Source organism: Jaculus jaculus, chromosome 10, assembly GCF_020740685.1.
Source record: "Jaculus jaculus isolate mJacJac1 chromosome 10, mJacJac1.mat.Y.cur, whole genome shotgun sequence".
In the NCBI taxonomy this organism is placed as follows: Eukaryota; Metazoa; Chordata; class Mammalia; order Rodentia; family Dipodidae; genus Jaculus; species Jaculus jaculus.
Genome location: NC_059111.1, coordinates 113,866,465 through 113,892,177, shown reverse-complemented (window position 1 = coordinate 113,892,177; position 25,713 = coordinate 113,866,465). Strand labels below are relative to the sequence as shown.

At 49.0% G+C, this 25,713-nt stretch overlaps 1 protein-coding gene across 3 annotated transcripts in view; it reads left to right on the top strand.

Annotated features, from left to right (window-relative positions):
- Dpp6 (dipeptidyl peptidase like 6) overlaps positions 1-25,713 on the top strand; it is an 802,942-nt gene that overhangs the window by 593,446 nt on the left and 183,783 nt on the right. For all 3 annotated transcript variants that reach the window (XM_045160238.1, XM_045160236.1, XM_045160237.1), the window contains exon 6: positions 6,742-6,794. In XM_045160238.1, coding sequence (XP_045016173.1) covers positions 6,742-6,794 — 53 coding nt within the window. The remainder of the gene's footprint in view (positions 1-6,741; positions 6,795-25,713) is intronic.

Below are 25,713 nucleotides of genomic sequence, written 5' to 3'. Positions count from 1 at the left end.
TAGTCTATTGATGGCACTGGTGTGGACGTCCTCTGACCCGTCTCCATAGTCTAGTGATGGCACTGGTGTGGACGTCCTCTGACCCGTCTCCATAGTCTAGTGATGGCACTGGTGTGGATCTCCTCTGACCCGTCTCCATAGTCTAGTGGTGGCACTGGTGTGGACGTCCTCTGACCCGTCTCCATAGTCTAGTGGTGGCACTGGTGTGGACGTCCTCTGACCCGTCTCCATTGTCTAGTGATGGCACTGGTGTGGATCTCCTCTGACCCGTCTCCATAGTCTAGTGGTGGCACTGGTGTGGACCTCCTCTGACCCGTCTCCATAGTCTAGTGGTGGCACTGGTGTGGACGTCCTCTGACCCGTCTCCATAGTCTAGTGATGGCACTGGTGTGGATCTCCTCTGACCCATCTCCACAGTCTAGTGGTGGCACTGGTGTGGATCTCCTCTGAGTTGTTCTTCCTCAAGGATGGTGCCTTGAAGTTCAGCTATGGCAAAAGCAGTGAGACCAGCTTTGGTGCTGTCTCCCACTAGCACAGCACCGTGAGAACAGCTTTATTGCCAGTGTAAAGACATGAAAGACATGCTTCTCTCCTTCCACATCACACCACCCATACCAACTGATTGGCATCTCTGATTCTCAACTTCTTCATTTGAAAGATGAAGCCAGGAAAAGCTAGCCTTGAGAAGGGCATTATGAAGGTGGAATTAAGGAATGCAGAAAGGTATTTCGTGAGTTCTGAAAACTTACACAATGTAAGGAAGCTCTATTTATTTTCATCTTGCTTCTGTAAAAGACCTATTCTACAGACAGTGTATTCAGGAAACAGAAGTAAAACAGTCAGTCAAGCAAGACGGAAGAAAATGTTGTCTTCCCAGAGAAGATTAGGAATGAGTCAGCAGAAAGTTCTGGAAGAACAACAAAGTACAAAGGCAGTGAGGTGGGAAGTCAGCTGCGAGGCTCAGTAAAAATCCCTGTTTCTAATGGTTGGCCAAGGACAGGGCCAAGACGTGAGCAGCCTGGGAAGAAGGCGGGGCACACGGGTGAGTGTCCTGGAAAGTAAGTTAGGAGAGAACTTCTCGTGGATCACTCCCTTTGCCCTTGTTTCAGCCACACTTTAACTGGCTTCATTTATTTCTAGAAGAATCGAAGACATATGACACAGCACTAGAAATGTCCCAGTGCAGACTGGAACAGATGACTAAAACATTCTCAGACATTTCTGGATGCCAACGATGTTCTTCAAGGCAAGAGATGGAAACATCACTGGGGTCATACTGGACATTTTAACTGTTTTCTCAGAAATACACGATCCTCCTTTAGATGCACCCTCACTTTAATTATGCTGGTTTTATGTACAGATCTTCTAATAGTAACTCATCATCAGCAACAGTGGATGAAAGAAACATCCTCTGCCACTGTCTAAAGCAAGTAAGGATTGATCACAAAAGAAGGAATTTTTATGAAACACAGTTTTTCATATTCATAAAAACGAATTTTCTTGAATATTAGGGCTGGTGGGTGTGAAGGACAGAAAAAGGCATTGTAAATATGCACTTGTAGAGAGTACAAGATCAAACATAAATAAATAACCATTTCTCTATTAAAACTAAGATTTGTGAGCCGGACATGGTGGCGCACGCCTTTAATCCCAGTACTCGGGAGGCAGAGGTAGGAGATCACCATGAGTTTGAGGTCACCCTGAGACTACATAATAAATTCCAGGTCAACCTGAGCTAGAGTGAGACCCTACCTCAAAAAACCAAACCAAAAGAAAACAAAACAAAAAAAAAAAAACACCCTAAGATTTGTGAAAGGCCAGTTATTCCAGGAGGAGAGTAAATCCTAAGGAGGTGTCCATTACTTTTGTGGGTTTGACTGTGACAACAGTGTGTCATCCATACCTTTTATACCTGTGTGCATATTGGCCTTTGTGTGTATTGTAAGTTTCAGACCATGAGAAAGGAAGGGCATGCAGCCAGGGGGTGAATCTGTTTTCCACTGCTATAGCAAAATAGCTGAGGCCAAGAAGTTCGTAAAGAAAGGAGCTTCACTGTGCTATCTTCTACCAGCTCTGGAGACAGCCTCACCGCAGAAGATACGTTGGGGTGGAGTGTGCGTGGGAAATGAATGACAGGGGCCCCACAAGGACTATATTAATCCCTTCTCAGAGCCGTCCCACAGTGACCTAAACCCCACCCCTGAAAGGCTCCCCCATCTCCCAATCCCATGTCACTGGGGACCCAGCTTCCAGCGCATGAACCTCTGGGGAATGTACTGGAATCCTGTCCAGACCAGAGCCCAGAGGATAGTTGACGAAGTTATGCTAGGTTGGCTGTATACTGTGTAAATCTTGTGGCTAAAGCATCTTTACATTTCACTGTTTCAACATCTGTCTAGCTACTTGGGAATCCTTTAGGAAAAAAAATCCTTTTAAATCACTACAAAAGGCACAGCTTTATGAACATAGTACAGAATGAGCAGGTGGAGTGTATGGAGATGTGCCCGGACAGTCATCAGAGCGTGGGCATGAGCGTGAGGGAGGAGTCGCCACAGAAGGAGTAACTCACCCACCACCACCTACCTGCGCAGCAGGAGGACGCACTGTTCCCTGGACCCTGGCAATGGAGTCGGCACAGAAACCAGGCATGGAGTGAGGAGTCTTGACAAAACGCTTGGTCTTTGGGTTAGCGGAGGACATGAGTAGAACGGGAGACTGAAAATGGGGCAGACTGACTCCTACAGCGTCCTGACAGGGAGAGGTGGGGGTTTTGCATGTGGGGAGGACATAGGTAATCTTGTCACAGCCAGAACCTTGTCAATGTGACATGCAAAGGCTTGACGCCTTGGTCCAAGGTGTAGGTGGTGATGCCCAGTCCCACCAACAGCTAGACACGAGGTACATCCAACCACGAGGTTAAAGAGAGAAGGTGTCAGGTGATATCCTGCAGCCTGGGGACTCGAGAAACTGCCGCATCTCTGATCAGGAAGAGATGGTAATGGTGTTCTGGCTCAGGCCCTCCTGCCCTGCGTTTTCCACACTAACAAGCTGCTTCCTTACTTGTAGTAATGGGAGCCGTCAAAGCATTTTCGTGTCGGGCAGCTTTGGTCTGACCCATCGCCTCATATGTGTGCACCAGCATCACTCTTTCCCGGGGGCAAACGAGAGCGGGGCTGCCCGTAATTACTGCAGACACTCAGCCCACCATGTGTCAAAGCCTCCAGCCCCAGCAGCCTCCGCCTCTGGGTCATCTGCATTGCACTTCTGAGTGACCCAGCTGCCTCTGGCGGCCAGTTTCCATGCTCCAGCCAACTGGGTCACCATCTCAGGCTCAAGTGGGGCCTCCAACTGGACCAGACAGATGGGAGAGGGTGGCTGGACATTTCTTCCCACAGAGGCCTTGGGAACTGGTGAGCTCTGGCCTGGGTGGGGGTTGTGCTCATTTACTGTAACTGTTCTAAGAAGGTTCCAGAAGGAATCAGCAGGAGCATATTCCTCTTCCCTCCCTGAGTGTCACCTGTCATCAGCTGCTCCCCAGAGCAGCTCTCCCGGAGGAGCATCTCTGCGTGCTGGCGGGTGGCGGTCATGACTAGCTGCAGAACGCGGGCCCGCACCCTGCGCAAGGACGTGTCGGAGCCAGGCCTCTGTGGCAGTGATTCTGGAAACCCACCGCTCCTCTCATCAGAGGAGGGGAACCCCGCGGACAGAATGCACCTATTGGACCTTCTCTGACTTCCCAGTTGGTTTTCAAGACACGAAAGGCATGTTGGCAGGGTGTGACGTCATGAAGTGTCACAAACACCCCCTGGTGTGCACTGAGGGACTTCTGCTTTCTTTCCTTCTTGGACAATGATGGTTGCATTAGTTCCCAGCAGAAATGAGAGTGGATGAGCCACCTTCTCCAGCACTGCATGGAATTTCACTTCTGTCTGATACCAGGACACTTCAGAATTGTGAGAAGATAAACTTTTCAAGGCAATACTTCATTTTTTCATTTAAAACCACGAAAAATAATGGTGTCCAGCTTCTTTATTTTTTTTAATCCAGCTTTATTTTTTTAGAGTTAATATTGCCCTACTTCTTTGTTCAGGTTTCCCCTCTCAGTCCCTGATATCTCCTGCATGTGGCATTTTTCTGTTTTTGTTAACCAACTCTTATGTTTTCCTCTGTTTTATCTGTCTTTTTCCTGTGTTACTCTGTTCATGGCATGTTACCATATCATTTCTTTCACCAGGCACAGGAAAGCCTTAAGCTAAGTCATCTATACTTTCTGACAGTCTTTGAGCTCATGAGAATAAAGGAGAGAGGGAGGCGGAGGTCTCACCAGCAGTCTCTGTGCAGGATGTATACCAAAGCTGAGCTCCCCCATGGCGGGGTTCCTGCGGTGATGGCGTGAAGACCGTCAGAGCTGGGTCCCCCCACTCCAGGCCACCCCTCCTCTAACCAGTGCTGTCTCTGGGGTGCTGCAGCGAACAGAGCATAGGAGCGGACCAGGTGCTGGGCTTGGGGTCTCCATGTTGATCACTCCTACCACATCTCAGATGGGGGAGGGCAGCTTCACCTCAGCATTCCTGCGGGGTTCCTGCCTCCAGATCCCAGAAGAGGAGAGGCTGCTGGTGTTGGTACCCAGAAGACAGCCTCCTCACACTCTAAACTATGAGGTCCTGCCTCATCATTTACATCTCCTCAGAAACTGTGCACAGCCCTCACTCCTTCTTACATAGAGAAACTGAGGCTCTGACAAGCTAAGTCCTTTACCCTGTCTTACAAAGAGGGAGATTGAGGCTCTGAGAAGTTAAGTCTGTCACCTCTCTCTTACATCGAGGGAAACTGAGGCTCTGAGAAGTTAAGTCCTTCACCCCTTCTTACCTAGAGGGAAACTGAGGCTCTGAGAAGTTAAGTCTGTCACCTCTCTCTTACCTAGAGGGAAACTGAGGCTCTGGGAAGTTAAGTCCTCTGCCCTGCTCTCCTACTTCGTGAGGACTAGGCCAAGGATCAAGCCCGGGTCCTAGTGTGGAGCAGTGAGTCAGTAGCTGTGCCCCGTCCGTACCTGCTCCGCTACCTCCTTCACCACCGTGGTGACTGTCAGGAACGGATGGCGCTGGTGTGGGAAGAAGGCAGAGGGCTGCTGCAGACCAGCCAGAGTGTGTGCGTGCTCAGGCGTCTGAGGAGGAAATGATGGAGATGGGTCAGGAGATGGCACAAAGACATGTTCAACAAGATGTGGTAACCCATGGTTCGGGGAGCTAATGGGAATGGCTGGCACTGATTCAAACTTTTTCTACAGAAAGGCCAGGTAAACGGAAGGACGTAAAAGAGAATTCTTGAGGAGGAAAGCAGTGTGTTTAATTTTCAGAATGTAAGTTTGGAGAGAGACCACCCATGTAGAAAGGCAAAACTATGGGTGCTAAGGATCTAAATTCCAGTCCTCATTCTGGCCTGGCAGTCTCTTTACCAGTGGAGCCAGCTCCCCAGCCCCAGAAAATGTTTTAACATGATGAGTTACATTCTCTGGATTTACAAGGATCCACAGTGGAGAGGGTTTGGCTAAAAACACAGACAGGTGTTTCACACGAGTTGGTTGAAACTCATTGGGATATGGATGGGACAGACTGAGGTCTGGTCAGCCTGGGGAGGAAAGTGGCTACTTCTTCCCATTAAGAGGAGAGAGAGAGAGATCTATCTTGAGAACAATGACCACGTCACGGATGTGGGGAACGTCCTAGCTGTCCTTGTGGACTGAATGGGCGTGGGGCTGTTCTGGTTGTGCCTTGGCTTCTTATCTTAAAAAATACAGATCGGGAATGGAATTTCAAAGGAGAAAGTGTGTGTGGGGGGGGGGGAGGGAATTGACATGGGATTCTTTTTATAATCATGGAAAATGCTAATAAAAATTTTAAAAAATACAGATCGGGCTGGAGAGATGGCTTAGTGGTTAAGCGCTTGCCTGTGAAGCCTAAGGATCCCGGTTCAAGGCTCGATTCCCCAGGACCCACGTTAGCCACATGTACAAGGGGGCGCACACGTTTGGAGTTCATTTACAGTGGCTGGAAGCCCTGGTGCACCCATTCTCTCTCTCTCTCTCTGTGTCTCTCTCTTTCTGTCTCTCTCTGCCTCTTTCTCTCTCTGTCACTCTCAAATAAATAAATAAAAATGAACAAAATTTTTTTTAAAAAATAGAGGTCGACATTTCCCTACAGAGCAGCGAGGGGCACAGTGTGACACGACATGGTGGCTTTGGGAGGAGAGCAGGAGAAGCTGTGTAGCAGCAGCATGTGGAGGAGCCGGGGAGCCCAGACTCAGCTCTCAGAGGAGTGGCTGAGGCAGAACTGAGGTCCTGTTATGGGCTCCTGGGTGCCGCCTGCTCATTGTCTCTGAAGGCCCAGCATGGAGGCTCTGGGGGGACCCCTGACCACACTCCAGAAGATTCACAGGTCTTGCTACACGTCCTCATCAGCTCTGGGTTGAGTTCAGCCGGGAAACTGTGCTCCTAACTTAATCACAAGTCGTGTGCCATGGAGATGACCTCAAGCTCTGGCTGCCTGGTAAAGCTTGGCAAGTAATAAGAAAAGAAAGCAAACAAGATATGCAAATCCACATCCAGAGCCAATGAATACCCTGCCTCCAGGGCTCCAGATGGCACTCTTGGTGGCCTGGCCACCATTTGTCAGATTCAGCGTTTTGAAAAATAACAGTCACAGCCTTTGTCTGAAGGTTTTCTTCTTGCCTTTTCTCTTGCAGATATACCAACATTCCTACACTGGATACTACGTCCTGAGCAAAATTCCCCATGGGTAAGTGGGTTCTTTGATCTTCTGTCCATTGGAAAGCTGCAGAGCAAATCAAGGCATGGGACACGGGTACTTGCCCAGACCTCAGGCAGGACTGGGCACCTTGTGAGAGGAGCCCTGTGGCTTTACCTCAGATAACTGCTCCGAGGGTCCCAGGGTTAGAGCCCAGCCGCTGGCCCATCTGAGAAGTCTCTTCCCCAGAGCAGCCCCCCACCCCCGCCCACCTCCTGCAGGTCCTGGCATGCCGGTGGCTCTCTAGGACAAGACGTGGCTCCACCCTCAGCTCAGCCCTATCGTGGGCATGATGGGTGGAGCCCAGCACCCCAGGCAGACCCCTGCCTGTGTACTAACTGGAAGGCAGTCTTCCTCAGTGCCCCACGGGCATCACAAAAACAAAGCCAGAACATTCATTGCTGTGACAGTGCCTTGGGAGAGGGGTCAAGGTAAACAAATCAGCTTTGGTCAGGAGCTGGGATCCAGCTCCACCCAGAAGCTCCAGGGTGGGGATAGGAGGTGTGTGCTTGTGCCCTGTGGTCTTTTCTGGTGCAGCTGTGTGCTGGGGAGTGAGGTCTCAGCGCCCACCGAAGATCAGGAACTGCTTTAAAATGTGGGTTATTCTACAGAGCCCATGTGCTCTTTCAAAATACATGATCTAGAGGCCATGAGCAAGCACATATGGGAAGGAAAGACATGGGCAGCCATGACGTGTAAGTGTGCAGCTCTAGAAAGACGCACCCAGCCACATCCCACTGCATTACTAGTAGCCCTGCCCTTGGACCCCAAAGGCAGTAATGACGGGAGTTTGAGTTGGTTGAAGCCCTTGATTTAGATAAGACTAAAAATCAGTTACAGAACCGGGCATGGTGGCGCACGCCTTTAATCCCAGCACTTGGGAGGCAGAGATAGGAGGATCGCCGTGAGTTCAAGGTCAGCCTGACACTACATAGTGAATTCCAGGTTTGCCTGGGCTAGAGTGAGACCCTACCTCAAAAAAAAAAAAAAAAAGAAAGAAAGAAAGAAAGAGAAAAAGGAAAAGAAAAGAAAAGAATCAGTTCAGAGTCAGCAAAGTCCAGCAGGCATGGCTACTTGACCTTTTCGCTTTTCTCCTTCCTCCGCTCATCCTGCTTCTCCCTCCACCTTATCCCCTCCTGCCGCTGCTTCTCTTTTCATTTTCCCTAGACATCTGGTCCCAGCTCCACCTGGCTCTCGCATTTCCTCTATATTATCCATCTCAACCCGTTGGGAGGTTAGATGGCTCTGCCACAGCAGGAGAGTGGGCTGAGCTCTGGCTATATCACCATCAGCCTGTCACCACAACATACCTCTTCCAGCAAGCCTGAACCACTGAAACTACCACCAACTGGGGACCAAGCATGCAACATACATGAGTTTGTGGAGGGTATCTGATTCAAGTCACCACAGTGGACATGTCCTAAGAAAACAAACATAGTGGAAATAATTTCATTTGGCTTTCATGCAAAAAAGAAGTGTTTGTGTGGAGACAAACAGCAAAGTGTGATTGACAGTGGATGTTGGAACAGTTGTTAAATAAACCAATGAAATGGAAGGTGACCAACCTGAGTAAAAATCGAGTCTCTGTAGGAGCTTTTCTTGTTTTTGTTTTTGAGGTAGCCTAGGCTGATCTGGAACTCACTCTTTAGTTTCAGGGTGACCCTGAACTCAAAGTGATCCTCCTACATCTTCCTCCCGAGTGCTGGGATTCAAAGCATGCACCACCACACCCAGATCCATGAAGCTTTTTATTTGAAGCATATTGGAGATGGGAACTTAGATGTTGTTCAGGGAAGAAAAATTATCCTGTTTGTTTTCTTCAAATAGACATCTTTAAAGTGCAGGAATATTTTGCCTTGAGGTTTATCTCCCTTCTGAGAGCAACAGAACGTGTGAGAGATGGTGGATGTCTCAGCCCATCTTCTGTGAATTTGTAGAACTCAAAGCCCTGTTAGCAGTTTATTGTAACATATTGTTTCAACACTTAAGGAAATCACTCATAATTTAGGAGAAACAGACTTGAGAACTTGGCACGAGACTTAATTAAAGAAACTGGAGCCCCTAAGCGCGTTCTGTGTTGAGACCCCTGCAGTCTCGCCACCGTCCCTTCATAGGCGAGGCTTACACTGACAGCTGCTCGGGCTAGTTCTTGATACTACAACCATTCAAGATAAACATGTATGTGTATAGCATGTGTAGGTGTATGCGAACATGTACGTGTGTGTGTGCAGATGTGTACACCTGATGCACATGTGTGAGGATGTCTGAGGCGTGGTTGGTGTCCCCTTCCATCATTCATCCCCAAGTTGAGACTAAGAGTCTCTCACTGATTCCAGAGCTTACCTTTTCCATGAGCCCCAGCAATTCCGTGGCCTCTGCTCCCCCACAGGACTGGGGTTACAGACATGTGCGGCTATGCCCAGCTGTTTACAAACTCAGATGGTCTCAGACCCTCATGATTACACAAGAAGGGCTCTTACCCACTGAGCTATCTCTCCAGCTCCCTTGCCAACATTTGTGTGAGATTCCAGAAAGGCTAAGTCATTGCCCAGCACCTCCCAGCCAGCACACAGGAGAGCTGGAGTCCCTGTGGGACTGCCTACGTTCAAAGCCCAAGCTTCTGAGGTCACACACACACACACACACCCCCCCCGCCTTTGGATCCATTCAAACGAAGATCAGCTTTAACAGTAGACATGGAACCTGGCAGCTGTGAAGGGCGGGTCTCATAGAGTGGCACTTCCTCTCTCTTGAGGATCCAGGATCTAGGACTGGCAGGTGTGGCACAATGCTTGTTCCAGTCACCGCCTCTAGTACATGCTGAAGTCAGTGGCCCCCACCGTCCCCACTTCAGCCACCCAGTGTGGGCAAAACGGCCCTGCCCACCTCCCCAAATCTTCAGCTTTGCTGTGAGATCATTGATGGAATGCTCAACAGTTAGCTAAGTTCCAGTGGTGTCAAAATCTCATCTGTGTTGATGGCACAGCAGTTTGAAATGAGCATACCCTTAGCCTGGGGTTTCTACAAAATTGCAACCTTCAGAAAAAGTTATAAAATGCTGAGCATGGTGCATACACCTTTAATCCCAGCACTGGGGAAACAGAGGTCAGAGGAATGCCATGAGTTCAGGACCACCCTGAAATAGGTAATTCCCGGTCAGCCTGGGCTAGAGAAAAAATCAAAATAAGTAAGAAAATAAATAAAAAGTTATAAAATAAAAAGAATCATGTGGGCACAAATCCGTCTGCTTTCCATGAGTTCCTGCCTTTCCTCCCACTACCTCCTCTGCACTTGAGCTGAAGGCCATCCCGTTTTCAAGAGGGAAGTGTCTGTCAGTTATATTTGATCTTCTTCTGTTGTAGTCACCTTCTCGTTGCTGGGATGAAACATCTGGTCAAAATCAGCTGATGGGAGGAATTATTATTTTTGCAGAAAGACTCAAGGGGGTGTTTAATGATGGCACTGGAAGGCATGGTATGAGCAGACTGGGCATCACTTTTGTCACAGCAGGTGAACAACAGTAAAGTGAGCCAGGCTCCAGCAAGGGGAAGCTGACAGTCACAGCCGTGAGCCCGCCCCAACAGCACACCTCCTCCAGCAAGGCTCCTCCTCCCAAATTGCCACCAGCTGGGAACCAAGCAATCAAACAAATGAGTTCAGGGAGACACCTGATTGAAACACCCACACCTTCAATTTTGCAAAATGGTAAAAGAGACTTGGGGATGTGTCCTTCCACCTAAGCTCTCTTGCATGTCTCTGTTCCATGCAGTTAGCTCACATGGTTTTGGCCTCTTAATCCACAGCAAGGGGGTAACTAAGAGCTGAACTTTCATTTAGTCATGGGTCTAATGCCTATGGGTAGGTTATTTTGACTTTCAGTTGTCCTGTTTTCAAGAATTATATTCCTAAGGGATATGTGTCCTTTATACAAATTGTTCACCTTAAATAGAAATAAATCTGGTTATTTTTAACATAAACGTTTCACTAACAACTTTGATATTAGGATTTCAACCAAATAAGACAAACTTCCACCATGGAAACTACCCCAGTGTTCTTTATTAAAGATTGATTCTGTATTTTCAAACAAGATTTTTTGTAGAATCATCTACCTTAATATTTTCCTGACATGACATTTTTCTTGAATTAAGTTTTCATTTGGTCTGAGTCCTTTAGAAATGTATGCATGTCGGGGGGTGTTATGTGTAATCTAATTCCTATTAGGGCCATTGTGAAAGTTACACAAAGTAAAGAAAATCAACTCTTTCCATATAACAGAAATCAATTTTAAGAAAATCGGACATGTCACTTCATTAGGTAGTGTTGGCATTTGGGATCTGAGCAGCTCAGAGCAATGACAGAGGAGAGGCTGAGAGGTAGGCGCAGGGTCTCTACACAGTAAATGGATAATGCTGCCCTAGCTTTGCTCAGGCACCAAGCTTAATTGGGCAAAACTCACATTGATTTAGGATTGGGGTGAGTGTTTAAGTCACCTTCTGCATCCCTGGAGATCCATAACTGAGTCATAGATCCTTCTGGAGGACTTTCCTGCCTTCATAGGCTGGGATTCGACAGCCTTTGTTTACTAGGATATAGGTACCCCCAGAGCCTGCCTAGCAGCAGATGTAGGCATTGAGGGCTTCTGCTTTGCAGCCACAGAGCCCTGGAGTTTGAGCCTCATATCACTGGCTTTCTACTGTGTAACCTAGAGTATTGCTCAACTCCCATACATATTGGATTACACATTTTTTAAGAGGTGATAGCAACAGTGCTACCCTCGTGAGATCCTTGGCAGATCTACGGTGCCAATGCATGGCAGAGATTTTGCTTCTTTATTTGTGTACATGTATGGAGTGCTTGCATGTGTTTGTGCAGGTTTGTATGCATGTGAGTGACTGTGTGTGAGTGTATGTGTGAAGACCAGAGATCAATATCATAAATTTTCCTCAGTTTCTATTCATCTGCTTTTTTGAGCTGGTCAGTCACTGAACATTGACCTCACTGATTCATCTGGACTAGTGGTCAGCAGGCCCTAAGGATTTGCTTATCTCTGCTTCCCTGGTACTGATAAAAGCATACACAGTCAGCTGTATGTGGGTGCTGGGATCCAAACTCAGGTCTTAATGCTTGTGAGGCAAACACTTTACCCACTGAGCCACCTCCCTACCCGCCGAGTGTCTCATTCTTAGTGTTGTAATATGTACCCAATATATGTTTGTAGTCTCGAATGTTATCAGACTTTACTTTCCAGCCAGCCCAAATCCTTTCTGTTACAAGCAGAGGCATAATAGAACTCTTCAGTAATAAAATCCTCTTTAATAATTTTTACTGACCTGAGGTTTGCTCCCTGATACTCAAGCTATTGTAAGGCTTGGTGATTTCAATATCCCTCTTTAAAGAGGTGCCTGTATCCACAGCTAGCCATAGCTCTTGATGCTCAGTTAGATAGCATCTCTTGCTGGCCTATAGTGCAATGAGGTTTTTGTCACTGTGGTCTGCCTCCACAGACGTGGGGGGGGGGGAGGAAAATAGTTATCTTTGCTGAGATACTGCAACTTGGAAGGGGGTGTTTTGTTTTTCATTTTGGCCACAGGGTAGCACAGTGTAGCCCAGGCTGGCCGTGGACTTGTCATGCCCTTCTTCAGCCTCTCAAGAGCTGGTTGCGGGAGCTCCCACCACACCCAGCACCATTGAGAACTTCAAAGTCTTGTTGAAGAGTAACACTCTGACTAGTATCATGTAATCCAGGGCCTCCATGAGTGGTTTAAATCTAAGCAAAACATCTTTCTTCTTAACTCTGGAGAAAGAGCAGTGGGCATCACAAGAGGAAAGTCTGACCTGAGCTGAGCCTGGTGGCTGAGTCAGTTTCCTGTCAGCTTGTTCTAATAGGTGGATTGGAGGCAGCAAGGGGTGTTGGAGTCCCAGTAAAGCCCTCAGTGAACTTGGCCTCTTCAATGAGCCAGTGCTTGTTGGAATGTATGATGTTCCAGGCCAGGCTGAACTGGTTGTGCACTTGGCTCTCAGTGGGGCGAGGTAGGTTTTGGGATGTGCTTGAGGCACCAGTGGCATAGGTGATGCTCTGACCAGAAGAAAGACGTGCTTATCTACAGAGTGTGATGAGGAAAGGGAAGGCGATGAGTCCACACTCAGTTTGAAAGCGGGATTGGTGCTATGCCATTGTGTACTGGACACTGTGTGGACTGTGACTATAGAGGGTGAGTGGCAGTCTCTTCTAAAATGAAGGCGTGACTTGAGCACTTATATCCTATACCCCCTCTAATTGAACTTTGGTGGCCTGAGTAGAGTCTGATTCGAGCCTCGTGCATAGTAAACACCCAGGGAAGCAAGTTATGGAGAAAGGACAGCATTGGGGACTCAGCTCTCTGCCGCTGAATGCATTTCCTCTTGCTAGATGGTCTCCAGAGCCCCCCGGTGCACACAGACACTGCCTCTGCCATCACAGTTGTGGGCTTGACTGGATTATCCTATCGTGCTGGCATGAAAACAAGCTGAAGAAACAGATGTTCTTAGAATGGCATTGAAGAGGGAACATCTACAGCCCTTTGGCATGCCCAGGTTTTCAGAACCATGGGCAGGTCATTCTCTAACAGGAGGACCTGCACGTGGCATAGCTATTTCTTCCTCCCCCTTCTCCCCACTGCTATCTTCCTTCTCTTTTTCTCAGATCAGATAGACCCAGAAACAATCCTCCACTTGCCAATACACCAGTGGAATTACATGAACATCACTGCTTCTATGGACACAGCAACTTTGCACATATGAAACCATTAACGTTGGAACTCTACTCAGGTTCATAAAACGCTGTTGGACAGTGAGGGCGTATATTTCAGTGCCTGTGTTGATCTAAATAAAGCCCTATACAACATGGCTGATGTGAACCTTCTAGAGCATGGCCAAGTCTAATCACCCTTCCCATGACTTCCTTTATTTGGGAAAGAAATAGCTCAATGTTAAATCTGCATGGTTTGGTAGATGTGAGTTTCTAATGAAATATTAAGGGGCTTGGAAAATGATTTAGCAGTTAAGGCTCTTACCTGCAAAGCCTAAGGACCCATGTTCTGCTCTCCAGATCCCATATAAGCGCAAAGGTGAGGCAAGCACAAGGCCGCATATGCCCACTAGGTGGCATTCGCTTGCAGTGGCTGAGACTCTGGTGCACCAATTCTGTCTCACTCTTGCTCTCTCTAAAATAAATAAATAAATAATTTATAAAAAGAAATTTTAAAAAGAACTATTAATGAATGCTTTCGATATGAATTTATATTAATTAACTTCAATATGAGTTTGTCTCCTGATATATCCCATCAGTGGATGTCACAGCCCCCAGGAGAGAGGGCCTGATTGTGCCTTCTGTACCAGGGCTCTGGCCAAGATGGTGGCTTTAGCTAGGAGGCTTCTGTCCAGCAAGTTGTGCTCTCCTTCCCACGGTCCACACCTTGAGTGACAGACCTGAAGACTCTCTGCAGGCGAAACCCTTTACCACCTGCAGAGCCAGCCAACATCAGACACCTTTCCAGTAGAGCTGGGCACTGTCCTCAACTTGTCTTTGGCTTGTCCAGGTGACATCAGGTCCTTTAGAGATTAGGTGAACACTCACGGTTTGCCACTTCATCGATCTCCGTGTTCATCCTAAGCTGCTTGTCACACCCCTTCCCAGCATGGAGGGGTGCCATGTAGGTGGGTTGGTCACTCACTGGAAGAGACAGCTTAAGCAGTAGAGCCATGTGGAGGCGGCTGAGGAGGGTTAGTCATCTTAGCTATTCTCATGGCTTTGGGGCAGGGCTGGGTCACTACATTGACCCCACACACCTCTCCCTGGGTGGTCAAGTGACACCCAGATTCACAGCGGGAGCTGAGAAACAGACACTGCCTCTGAAACCACGCCACCAGAACTCCCCAGAGCACCCGCTCCTGGTCCTCTCAACAGCCTCAGAAACAGTGCCAGGGGCCTTGTTCTGGGGCTTCCCCAGCGACCTCCTGCAGGCGCAGACCCAGCTTTGTGCTGCAGAGATGGCCCGAGTCTGCACTTTGTGGCCTTACTTCACTGCCTCCCATCATTTTGACCCTGTTCCCGGACTGCCCAGAAAGGCCTTTCCCGCAGGCTCCCTCTAGCGGGATGACGCCTTAAAGATGTAGAGGTTTGCGGTCTTGCCTTTGGGCATCCGTGCTGTGGACAACACAGTGTTACAAGTCACTTTGCCAAAAGCTGTGAAGCTTTGGTTATTGTTTTCTCCTCTTGGCTGGTTGTTTTCTTGTGTGAGGAGTCATGGGGTCAGTTTAAAGTGGTTCAGCTTTAGAGACAGGCCAGTGCCAGCCACACACAGCTTTCTGTCTGGTATTTTTTTTGTTTGTTGGTTTGATTTTGTTTTCGTTTTTGTTTTTCATGGTAGGGTCTCACTCTAGCCCAGGCTGACCTGGAATTTACTATGTAGTCTCAGGGTGACCTTGAACTCATGGTGATCCTCCTACCTCTGCCTCCCAAGTGCTGGGATTAAAGGTGTGTGCTACCATGTCCAGCCCTGGTGTATTTTGTTTAGATCACAGCTGCCTGCCTCTCTTCTTAGTGCTTCGGACTGCCCCCAGCAGGGAACCAGCTACGCGCACGCATGCATACAGTCACACACTCACGCATGCCCATGTGTTATTCATTCTGATGACGCAGCTGAAGAACCATCATGGGGGGCAGTCTGGCCCAAGTGGGGGGCACTGCAGCATAGTGGGAGGGGCGTTCTGTCTAGAGGACAGGGTGGGAGGCTAGGGAGGGAAGAGCACCTGCAGACTACAGGCACCCCATTATAGACACAATTCCCCATGATAGAGTCCACGCTTTCTGATGCATTGTCCTGTAAGTGTGACTTATGGACAACATTATTAACCCCCCACCACCAAGAACGCTTGCATTGCCCCAGAATGCCACACCCGCCTTCTGCTCCTCAGGGTTGTCCCTAGCAACCACATCCTCTGTCTTCCCCTGTTGTCTTTTATTGGTTTGGGGTGGGTTTTTTTTTTTTATTTTATTTATTTATCTGCAAGCAGAGAGAGATAGAATCTACATCCCAGAGCTTCCCGCCAATGCCAGTGAACTCCAGATGCATGTGCCCTTTTGTGTGTCTGGCTTTATGTGGATGTTGAAGTTGCAGAAGTTCTCTGGAAGGATCATCTTAATGCCAGTATGAGTGAAAGGAGAAGAGTGTATTTACCCGGTGGCCAAAAGAGCTTGAGATCACTCTTTAAAGAAGCTCTGGCCTTGAGCTGAGGTTTTATTTTTATTTTATAGCCAAAGGGAATGGTTAGTGAACAAACAAGATACGGCAATTTGTATATTTAATCATTTCTGTCGTCGGGACACCCTAACAATAAATTCCATTTTACATTGTTTTAACCTAAACTTTTTTTTGTAAAAAAAGGACCACTTGGTCCTTTCTGGATAGTTTTCTTTTGGGAATTTTTCCATCTGCTGACAAATGTAAGTCTAGCACCTCATTATTTAACTCTTACAGTAGCTCAGTGGATCAGTTTAATTTTTAGCTTCTTTTCTACCACACTGGGGAATCAAACCCAGGCCGTGAGGCTTTGCAGGCCTTGAACCATCTCTGCAGCCCGGTTTTTTTGTTAGTTTGTTTTTTGAGACAAAGTGTCACTCTGTAGCAGAAGCTGACCTGGAACTTGCTGTGTAGCGCAGGCTGACCTTGAACTCACAGCAATCTCCCATGTCGGTCCCTCAGGGTCTGAGATCACAGGCCTGAGCCACCACAGCTCGCCCCTTGTGCCTCTGTGGAGCGTGTGTGTGGAGTGCAGTCACGTGTGGTTGGCACCTGCCGCTGAGTCACGGCTCTGAGAGTCCCGCGCCATAGCTGGTTCTGTGGCTCGCTGCTAAGGAGCGGCCGCTGCACAGATACCAGCACACATCTTTCTGCAACATTTGACTAACATTTGACTGCTTCCAGTTTGGGGCTGTTAGGAACGAACATGCTGAGAAGAGCTGGCACATGGGCGTGTCTTCCTTTCTCTTGGGTAAATTCCCTGGAAGGAGAATGTCCGGGTTGCTTAGTGAACATGTGGTTAGTTTGACAAAGAATCACCAGGTGTTATCCAATGCAGCTGTGCCCTGTAGAACTCTGCACACCCTTTGGTAATGGTCACCCCATGGGACTGAAGCTCCTCCCCACCCTCCACACGGGCACTGCACTGTCGGACTTCACCGTGCCCCTGGCATGCTTCTGTCCTCAGCGGGAGAACAAGCCCTGGCTGGCATGTGTACTTCCAGTGGGTCCTCCCTTCGCTATGGGCACCTAGGGCCTCAGGGTGACAGTGTGTGACCTGCAGGAACCACATTCTGCTGCCTGTGTCCCCTCAAATGACCTCTATGGACCTTAAAAATGGGAGGCCAGAGAAGAGATGGATCTGGGAGCAGAATGGGACTTCCTCCCAAGCCTCAGCATGAGGAAGAAGACCTCAGGCCCTCTGTGCTGAATGCACACTTCACTTCTCGGCCACATAGCTAAGGAAAATGTTCTTTTTCAAGAATCGCCCCTCTCCAACCTCCTAAGGATATTCAAAGGAAGCCTCACACCCAGGGGTGTGCGAACCCGCAGTCCGGCCATACACTGGCCGCTGCTTTGAGCTTAAAGACGAGCACAGACCTGCCACGCATAGATGGCTGGGCAGCAGAAGCCCATCTTTGCGCATCAGCGTTTCCAGGCAGGTGGGGCAAAGGCAGAAAGAAGCTTTACTTAAGAGAGCACTGTGGGACTTCCCTGCCTCGCTGTCCATGCACTCATTGTGAGACACCACAGGAGAAAGACAGGCAGACCCCCAGGCTCCCCGGGCACTGCACAGTCCCTGGCCCAGCCTGTGTCTGGCCCTTAGGCATCTCTGGTACTACATTCCATACAGAGCATGCACGGGGCTAAACCGTGAGAGTAACAACTGGAAAGACCCAGTTCCAACACAAGGGACAGAACCCCAAAGCGTGGAGTCGGAAGATGACATCGTGGCCGGGAAGCTGCGGCTTTCTGCATCTCCAGGATACCCACTCAGCCCTGGGCACCCCAGGGCTGCAGATGCCCAAGAGCCACCAGGTCCGCACTAGAATTTACTCTGGCCACAGCTTCTGTCCTGGGAAGGACTGGAACTCTTTTGAGTTAACCATTTCCAGAAGCGCGAATTCACAAATTTTAGCAGTCCAAATCCCATGTACTAACATGAAGGTCAAGGTTTTGTATGTCTGTGTGAATTCCTAGTTTCCACAGCATTGCTCTGAAGTAACTTTCTGTGCAGTCTTTAAAGTGCCAGGAGGAGCTCGCGGGACGCTGTTCGCATACTCTCTGATAACTTCCTAGGTACCCGTGCGGCACCTGTACTGATACTTACCAAGTGCCAGGTCTGTGGTAGGTACCAGTACCGCAGCACCAACATTACACTAGGTACCAGCACTTCACTGGGTAGAATCTCTGCAGTAGGTACTAGTCAGTGCTGCGCTAGGTACAAATGCTGCACTGTGTATCAGAACTGCCTAGGTGCTGGGTACCAAGGGAAAAGGAAGGAAATATTTCTAGTTCTCAAGGAACGTCCTGTACAGTGGGAGAAACCAGTCACCAGAGAATGAATTAAGCGACCTGTCCCATTTGGCTCTCTCAGCATGGCAGTCATCCTGGAGTCACGTGGCTCTGACTTCTATCTGTGGCCCGCTACCTGCCACGTGCAGGAAGTCTGTGCTCTGCTTTCCACAGTAGGCTTCCCACCTCGCCCGCTGCAGGCTCAACTCAGCCCTGAGCAGCTGCAGGCAGCTAGTAAATGAGGCCCTCCTGGAGGCAGGAGCCAGAAAAGGGGTGAGCACGCAGGGAGCTGGGCACTGCCCCACTGCAAGGACAGAGCCATCTCTTCAGACTGCTCTGGTGGAGTTCTTCATCCTCGTGTGGCCCTGCTCTCTCAGCCTTGGCAAGTGATAGCCAGGGCAAAGGGTGGGGGCTGTGACTGGCCTCCAGCCACAGAGGAAATCAAGGCACCTTGGCTTCTGCAGCTCCATCTGGAAGCGCCTCGACTTTTCCCTGTGCTGAAAGGTTTTGCTGGCCCCTCATACACCCTTTCAGTAGCACAATTGTTTCAGGCTGTTGTCTGATATTAAGCCCTTAAATTCTGTCAGATCTATAGGAAAGGTCTCAGCTGTGTCTTAGAAATCACAAGAAATGGCCATAAGGCTAAGGGGAAGGTCTGCAGGCAATGAGCGGGTGCCGTCCCCAGAAATGGTGGAGAAATCTTCCAGCAGCTTCTCCCCAGTGGGTTTCAAACCCATTGGCCAGCAGATATATAGAGCTCCAGGTTGGGGAGGGTGGAGGCTAGCCATGCGGACAGCACCGTCCCTGGGCTCTGTTTGCAAATTAGCCACGTGGTCATAGTAGTTTTGCTCCAAAGATATGTGTTTTTCTCTTGGACTGCCCACCACTGCTGCACTTGCTAATTCATTACGTTCTGTTTCCTACCAGAGCTGTGGGAAATTTTATGCAAAGAGCACCTCTGTATTTTTCCTGACCAATTCATTATCACTGTGGTTTTTTTTTTAAACAAATCAATATACACTGTTAAGCTGGTTTAAGGCAATTCCTCAAAAGGCCTTCTTGATGTCCTCATGTAGCATCAGTAGCAGCTCTTGATGGCAGGACGTGCAGAGCTCAGCACCACCTCCCTGCACACACGCACGCACGCACACACACACACACACACACACACACACACACGGAGGTGGGGGGGAGAGGGAGGGGGAGAGAGAGAGGTTGTCAGTTGTAGCTCAGAGCTGAGCCCTGTGTTCATCATGAGACACAGACAGCACCCAGCACCCATTACCACAGCATTCCCCTGAGATCCCAAGGGAATAGTGGAGCCCCTTGAATCCTTTTACAAGGGCAACATTGACAGTGTTTTTCCTAATGACCTGCTCCCTGCCTGTGTCTAGAACACACTCTGTGCTCCTGACCTGCACTGGGAAGAGACCTCTGTCTCCCCCCAACGTGCAACTCAGAGAAGCCTGTGCCAGCAGGCTTGTTCCCCAGTGATCATGCACAGACAGACAAGGAAGTCCTTGGAGTGATGGACACTTGCTTCTCCTACATGGGCGTGAGGTCAGCCTCCAAGAAGGGAGATAAATCCATAGGTCTCACCCCACGAGGAGAAGGCCCAAGCTCGCAGGGCAGCCGTCCGGGTTCGGGATCCATCCAGCCACTGTCCCTCCACTTTCCAAAGGGCACTTGGTTCCTGACGTAATGGCAGGTTGGTGTGTCGGGCTGACTGAGACCTGCCACCCCTTTGGGAGGGGCCGTGACCGTCAATCCTGAGTGCTGTTCCCCCACTCTCCATCAGCTGCAGCGTCTGGGCGCTGGCTGGGCGTTCATGCCCACCTCTCCTTCGGCCCTCAAAGCCACCAGTGGGGGACAGCCCCACCTCACACAGGAGAGGATGGCAGCTCAGAGAGGTGAAGCCCAGGGCTGCATAGCTTGCATGACCCTCACTGGGGAAGTCCGAAGGCCCCAGTACCCAGCGTGATGGTTTATGTTGGTCGAATCAGTAATCGACTAAAAGAGACTTGCCTGTAAGCCAGTCTGTGCAGGCATTTCCTGAAGGATTAACTGGAGGGAAGACCAGACTCCAGATTGGGTAGCCCTGGCATCCCATGTAGAAAGCCATCTGAAGGGAGAGGATGGCGCCTCTCATCAGCTGGCCGGCCTGCTGGTGAGCATGTCTACCCTGTTGCTGCCATCCTTGGAGGCTGTCACAACCCAGCTTCCTCAGCCTTCCAACCTGGACTGAAGGCCAGTGGCTCTCCCTAGGAATCCTCCTGGTCTTCAGCAACACTTTGGGATTGCTAGGGCGTCCAGCCTCAGGGACTGGGCAACTACAGGCAGGGTTCTTGGCTGCTATAGAGTGCGGACAGACAGACACTCTTGGACTGCCCAGCCAGCATTGTGAAAGCCAGTATGATAAGACCCGCTTTATAATGTAGAAGCAGCCTGTGGTTTCTGCTCCTCTCGAGAGCCTGACAAATGCAGAGTGGCCCAGAGCGCCCCTGCATCCTCTGGGACAGGATGCTCTGCTCTTATCATGCTGAGCAGATGGCTGCTCTCCAAAAGCAAGGCCAGGAGAAAGGGAACCACGGAGAATGGACTGGCAGGCAGGAAAAGGCGCTGCATGCAAAGCTGCGGCTCTCATGATGCTGGCCAGGGTTGAGCATTGCCAGGGGACCCAGGAGCCTGAGCTGAAGGGAGTGACTTTAGCAGGGGCTGTGGGCCAACCTCAGGGGCAACCAGAACTTGTGGGTCACTCTGCCCTGGTCTGGCTTCTTGCCTAAGGTTTGAGGAGAGTAGCTAGATGTTTAGGACCCAACTGATCCAGGGGTTTGGTACCAAACAGGATGAGCTGGGTAACAGGAGGAGGCGGTCTCCAGACATTCAGGAGGACAGACGTGGGGGTCCTCTCAGCCCCCTCAGGCTGGACACCTAAGATGGTTTCCTGCCAGATTGTTAAGTGGGACTAGCAGACCACCCAGCTCAGAAAGTGTTTTCTCAGCACAGAAGGTTGCCCCAAGGTCACTTGGAGGGTATGGAGAGTAGGAAGGGCTTGGTGGGCACCTTCCCTCCACTATAAGCTGCCCTTCCCTTCCACCCAGGCTCCCTCCCCTCCTCCCCTTCCTAGCTTCTTTGTGATATAGTTCTCATGCCCTTCATTTACCCATTTAAATTACGCAGCTCAGTGACTTACAGAATATTTGCAGAGTTGTACAACCATTGTCTCATTCCATCTCAGAACATTTTCTTGCCCTCAAAATATACTTCACCATTTGGATTAGTTTTCTCATTGTTGTAGCAAAATACACTGACAAAAGCAATTTAGAGAAGGAAGGGCTTGCTCTGCTTGTAGTTGGAGGTCTTTTACTCATGATAGGGAGGCATGGAGAAGGGACAGAATTTAGAGAAGGAAGGGTTTGCTCTGCTTGTAGTTGGAGGTCTTTTACTCATGATAGGGAGGCATGGAGAAGGGACAGAATTTAGAGAAGGAAGGGCTTGCTCTGCTTGTAGTTGGAGGTCTTTTATTCATGGTAGGTAGACAGGGAGACTGGCGCACAAAGCAGCTGTCCTGGTCACGTCTGGTCTACTGTTAGGAAGCAAAATGTGGAAGGCTAGTGCTCAGCCCGATTGCTCCTTGTGCAGCCCTGGAGACCGCTTCTGGGGCTGCACCACTCACATTCAGGATGGGTCCCCCTGCCTAAGAAAAATTAATCAAGAAACTCCCTCACAGACTTGTATGGAGACTTGTTGCCATGGTGATTCAAAATCCTGTCAAATTGACAAACAAGCTTAATCCTCCCACCATTCAACCAACCCACCAGGCCCATCTCCACCCTGTCTCATTTTTTTCCTCTAACAAGGATGGATTGAGGGGCACTGGACCTGGAGACACAGTGACACGGTGACAGATACTCTAGATAGCCCCTTCCTAGAGACAGCCCTAAGACTTCAGTCAGTTCTTATCTTGTGGTCAGTGTCTCTGCTGTGTGCGGCGCCTCAGGGCTATGCCAGAGTTTGTGAGCTGTGTGAGGCCTCTCAGAGGGGTGTCTGTGAGCCAAAGCAGCCTCGCATCTGTGACTAGATCCTGCATGGTGAAGGAACTCTGGAACAATAGATAGGGAAGCGCTTTAAATCATTAGAGCAAGGAATTGGGAAAATGTCTCCGGGGGTGAAGTGATTGCTGTGCAAGTGTGAGAACCTGAGTGTGGATCCCCAGGACCCCCGTAGAAGGTGGGCATTGCAGCATGCCCCTGTAATCCCAGGCCCAGAAAGTGGGAGACAGACTTCCTGGAAATTGATGGCTAACTACCAGCATACACGCACATACACACACATGCATGTGAACCTGCACACATGCACACACATGCATGTGAACCTGCATACATGCACACAACTAGCACAAGTGAAGTTGGACGTGATAGTGCATGCCTGTAATCCCAACACTTTAGAGGTGGAGGCAGGAAGATCAGGAGTTCAAAGTCATCCTTAGCTACATAGTGAGCTTGTGCCCAATCTAAACTACATGAAACCTTGACTCAATAAACAAACAAGGAAGTAAACAAATAGTGGGATCTGTGCTCAGCTGCTGGCCCCCTGAGAAGCCCTGGTGTGACGTGATTCCTGACCTCAGGAGCTTAAGTGCATCCCTTAAGATAAGCATTGTAAAGGTAGTCCACGGGCTGGAGAGATGGCTTAGTGGTCAAGGCATTTGTCTGCAAAGCCAAAGGACCAAAGTTTGATTACCCAGGACCCATGTAAGTCAGATGCACAAGGTGGCATATGCGTCTCGAGTTTGTTTGCAGTGGCTGGAGGCCCTGGCGTGCCCATTCTCTCTCTTTCTCTCTCTCTCTCTCTCTCTCTCTCTCTCTCTCTCTCTCTCTCTCTCTCCCTCTTTCTATTTCACTCTCTCAAATAAATAATTTTTTTTTAAAAAGGTAGTCCAGCTCCCTGGGTGCTATGCATGGGTTAGGGTATTAATGGTTCTAACCTTCACCAAGCCTCTAGTATGAAGGGCACTGTCCTATGACTAGGAATTTATATTGACTTTTTGTGTCACCCACCATGCTGCACATGTGAAAAGACGCAGAAAAGGCACATTATTTGATAGTGAAAATGCTGGCTTTTTAAAATATTTTTAGTCATAAAGTTTGGAGCCAGAAAAACAACTCATTTTTTACCTCCCCCGCCTTAAACGCTGTTGTTGTGGGAAGCGTTTCAATCCTTCACACTAGCTGAGGAAGATAAATGAATAAACTTCACCAGGCACTAATTTACTCTTCAGAATCTAACATGATTTATGTCTTGTTTTGTTTATTGCTCAAATAAGCAAACTCAGAATGGATTGTGTGATTATTTAGAGCTATACTAAGTCCAGATCATCTTATTCTTCCTTAATCATTTTTTTTTAACCAATCCACCTCCACCCTGAGATGGCTCATCACACAGCCTGCTACCATTCTCTAGAATAAATGGAGGAATAAAAAGAAAGGAGGAAAAATAGGGAAGGGCCACCACAAGCCCAAAATAGATCAGTAGGTCACTGCATGCCTTTATCCTCCCTCCCTCCCTCTCTCTCTCTCTCTCTCTCTCTCTCACACACACACACACACAGAGAGAGAGAGAGAGAGAGAGAGAGAGACAGAGAGACAGAGAGAATTTCAGAATAACCCAGGACTCTCCTGTAACGGAAGACAGGACCTTCGCAGGGACGCCCACCCCTGGCTGAGGGGAACAATTTTATCCCCAGTACACAGCTGGGCTGCTTCAGCTCAGAGGCCTGAAGCAGGTATCTGCCTCATGAACGTGGTTGAATATGGTGTTACGACCAGAGACAGGGACACAGGAGACCAAGGGGCTCAGTCTCATACCTGCTGTCACAGGACCACCATGGTGCGGCCCTGGAGACCCTCGCGCTTGGGAAGAAAGGCCCTGGGCTAAAAGTGTGGCTTGGCTCCTGGGCACAGGAACCACTGTTGAGTGTGTGTTGATGGGGCTGAGGGGGCAGAAAAGCCAGCATTGCTGCTGGGAAGAAGATTCCACCAAAGGAAGTAACAAGGCCCGGTGTAGGGGTGGAGGGGGACTGGAAGGCTTGGTGACAAAACTCAGCCATCTCACTAATAGAAGTCAAATCCTGTAGGAAACAATCTCAGCCCCACAGTTCTCGCTGGCCCTGGACATGGTGGCAGGTCAGGAATGACCCCTGGGTTGGGCTACTTACTTAAGAAGTATGGGGGACACTTCTGGGCATGGATCCAAAGGAACTGAATTCAGCATCTCAGAGAGGTGGCTGAGCACACTACTCACAACAGCTGTGATGTCTGTCAATGAAGGGATGGATACAGCAAATGCCTGTATATGCAGTAAGATATCATTCAACTGTAGCAGCTATGAGATCCTGTTCCTGGATCTGCTGCAGGAGCGTGGGTGGTACTGAGTGACATCACGTTAAGGGAACGAAGTCAGATGAACACTGACAGACAAGTCCTGCCTGTCCTATCCGTGGAGAAGCTAGGAAGAAGACAGCAGGCCTGGCCTGAACGTAGACGAGCAGTGAGTAGATGCTGGGAAAGGAGCGCCACGGGCAGAGGAAGGGAGCTGATCGGCGCGGCTGTGGGCGTGTGTGGGAATAGCACTGGGTCCCATTAATATATTCCATGAGTGTGATAACTGAAAAATCAAATCAAATAAATAGAATTCAGCAAGCTCAAAATGCTGCCCATGCCATCTGTGTTCATCCAGGAGGGAAAACAAGGTAGAAGTGAAGAGTCTAAGTCGTTATAACTTTCTAACCAGCTGGTTCGTTTTCATTCTGCCTCCAGTTTCTATCCAGTCCTCTTGCTCCTTGTTCTTGACTTGTTTCCGTAAGTTTGTTTATGAAGAAAGGAGTTTAACAGAGTCATGTTAGGGGCTGAAAAGATTGCTCAGTGGTTAAGGTCCTAGCCTACAAAGCCTAATGATCCAGGTTCAATTCCCCAGTAACCACATAAAGTCAGATGCACAAAGTGGCATTTGTATCTGGAGTTAATTTGCAATGCCTAGAAACCCTGGTGCACCCATTCTGTCCGTCTCTCTCTCTCTCTCTCTGCTTGCAAATAAATACATAAAATATTTTTTAAAGACTTGTTATTGCAAAGCTTGAGTGCTCAATAAACCATAGTTGAAAGAAAGAAGAAAGGAAAGAAGGAAGGAGAAAGAAAGAAATAAGGAAAGAAAGAAAAAAAGATTGTTGTCTTGGCTCTTAGTCATTCTGGATGGAAAAGAATCTTGTGAGAAGCACCATCTGGTGGAAACTGAAGAGAGGTTGAAGACCGTGGAATGCCCACTGAGCAAGGACC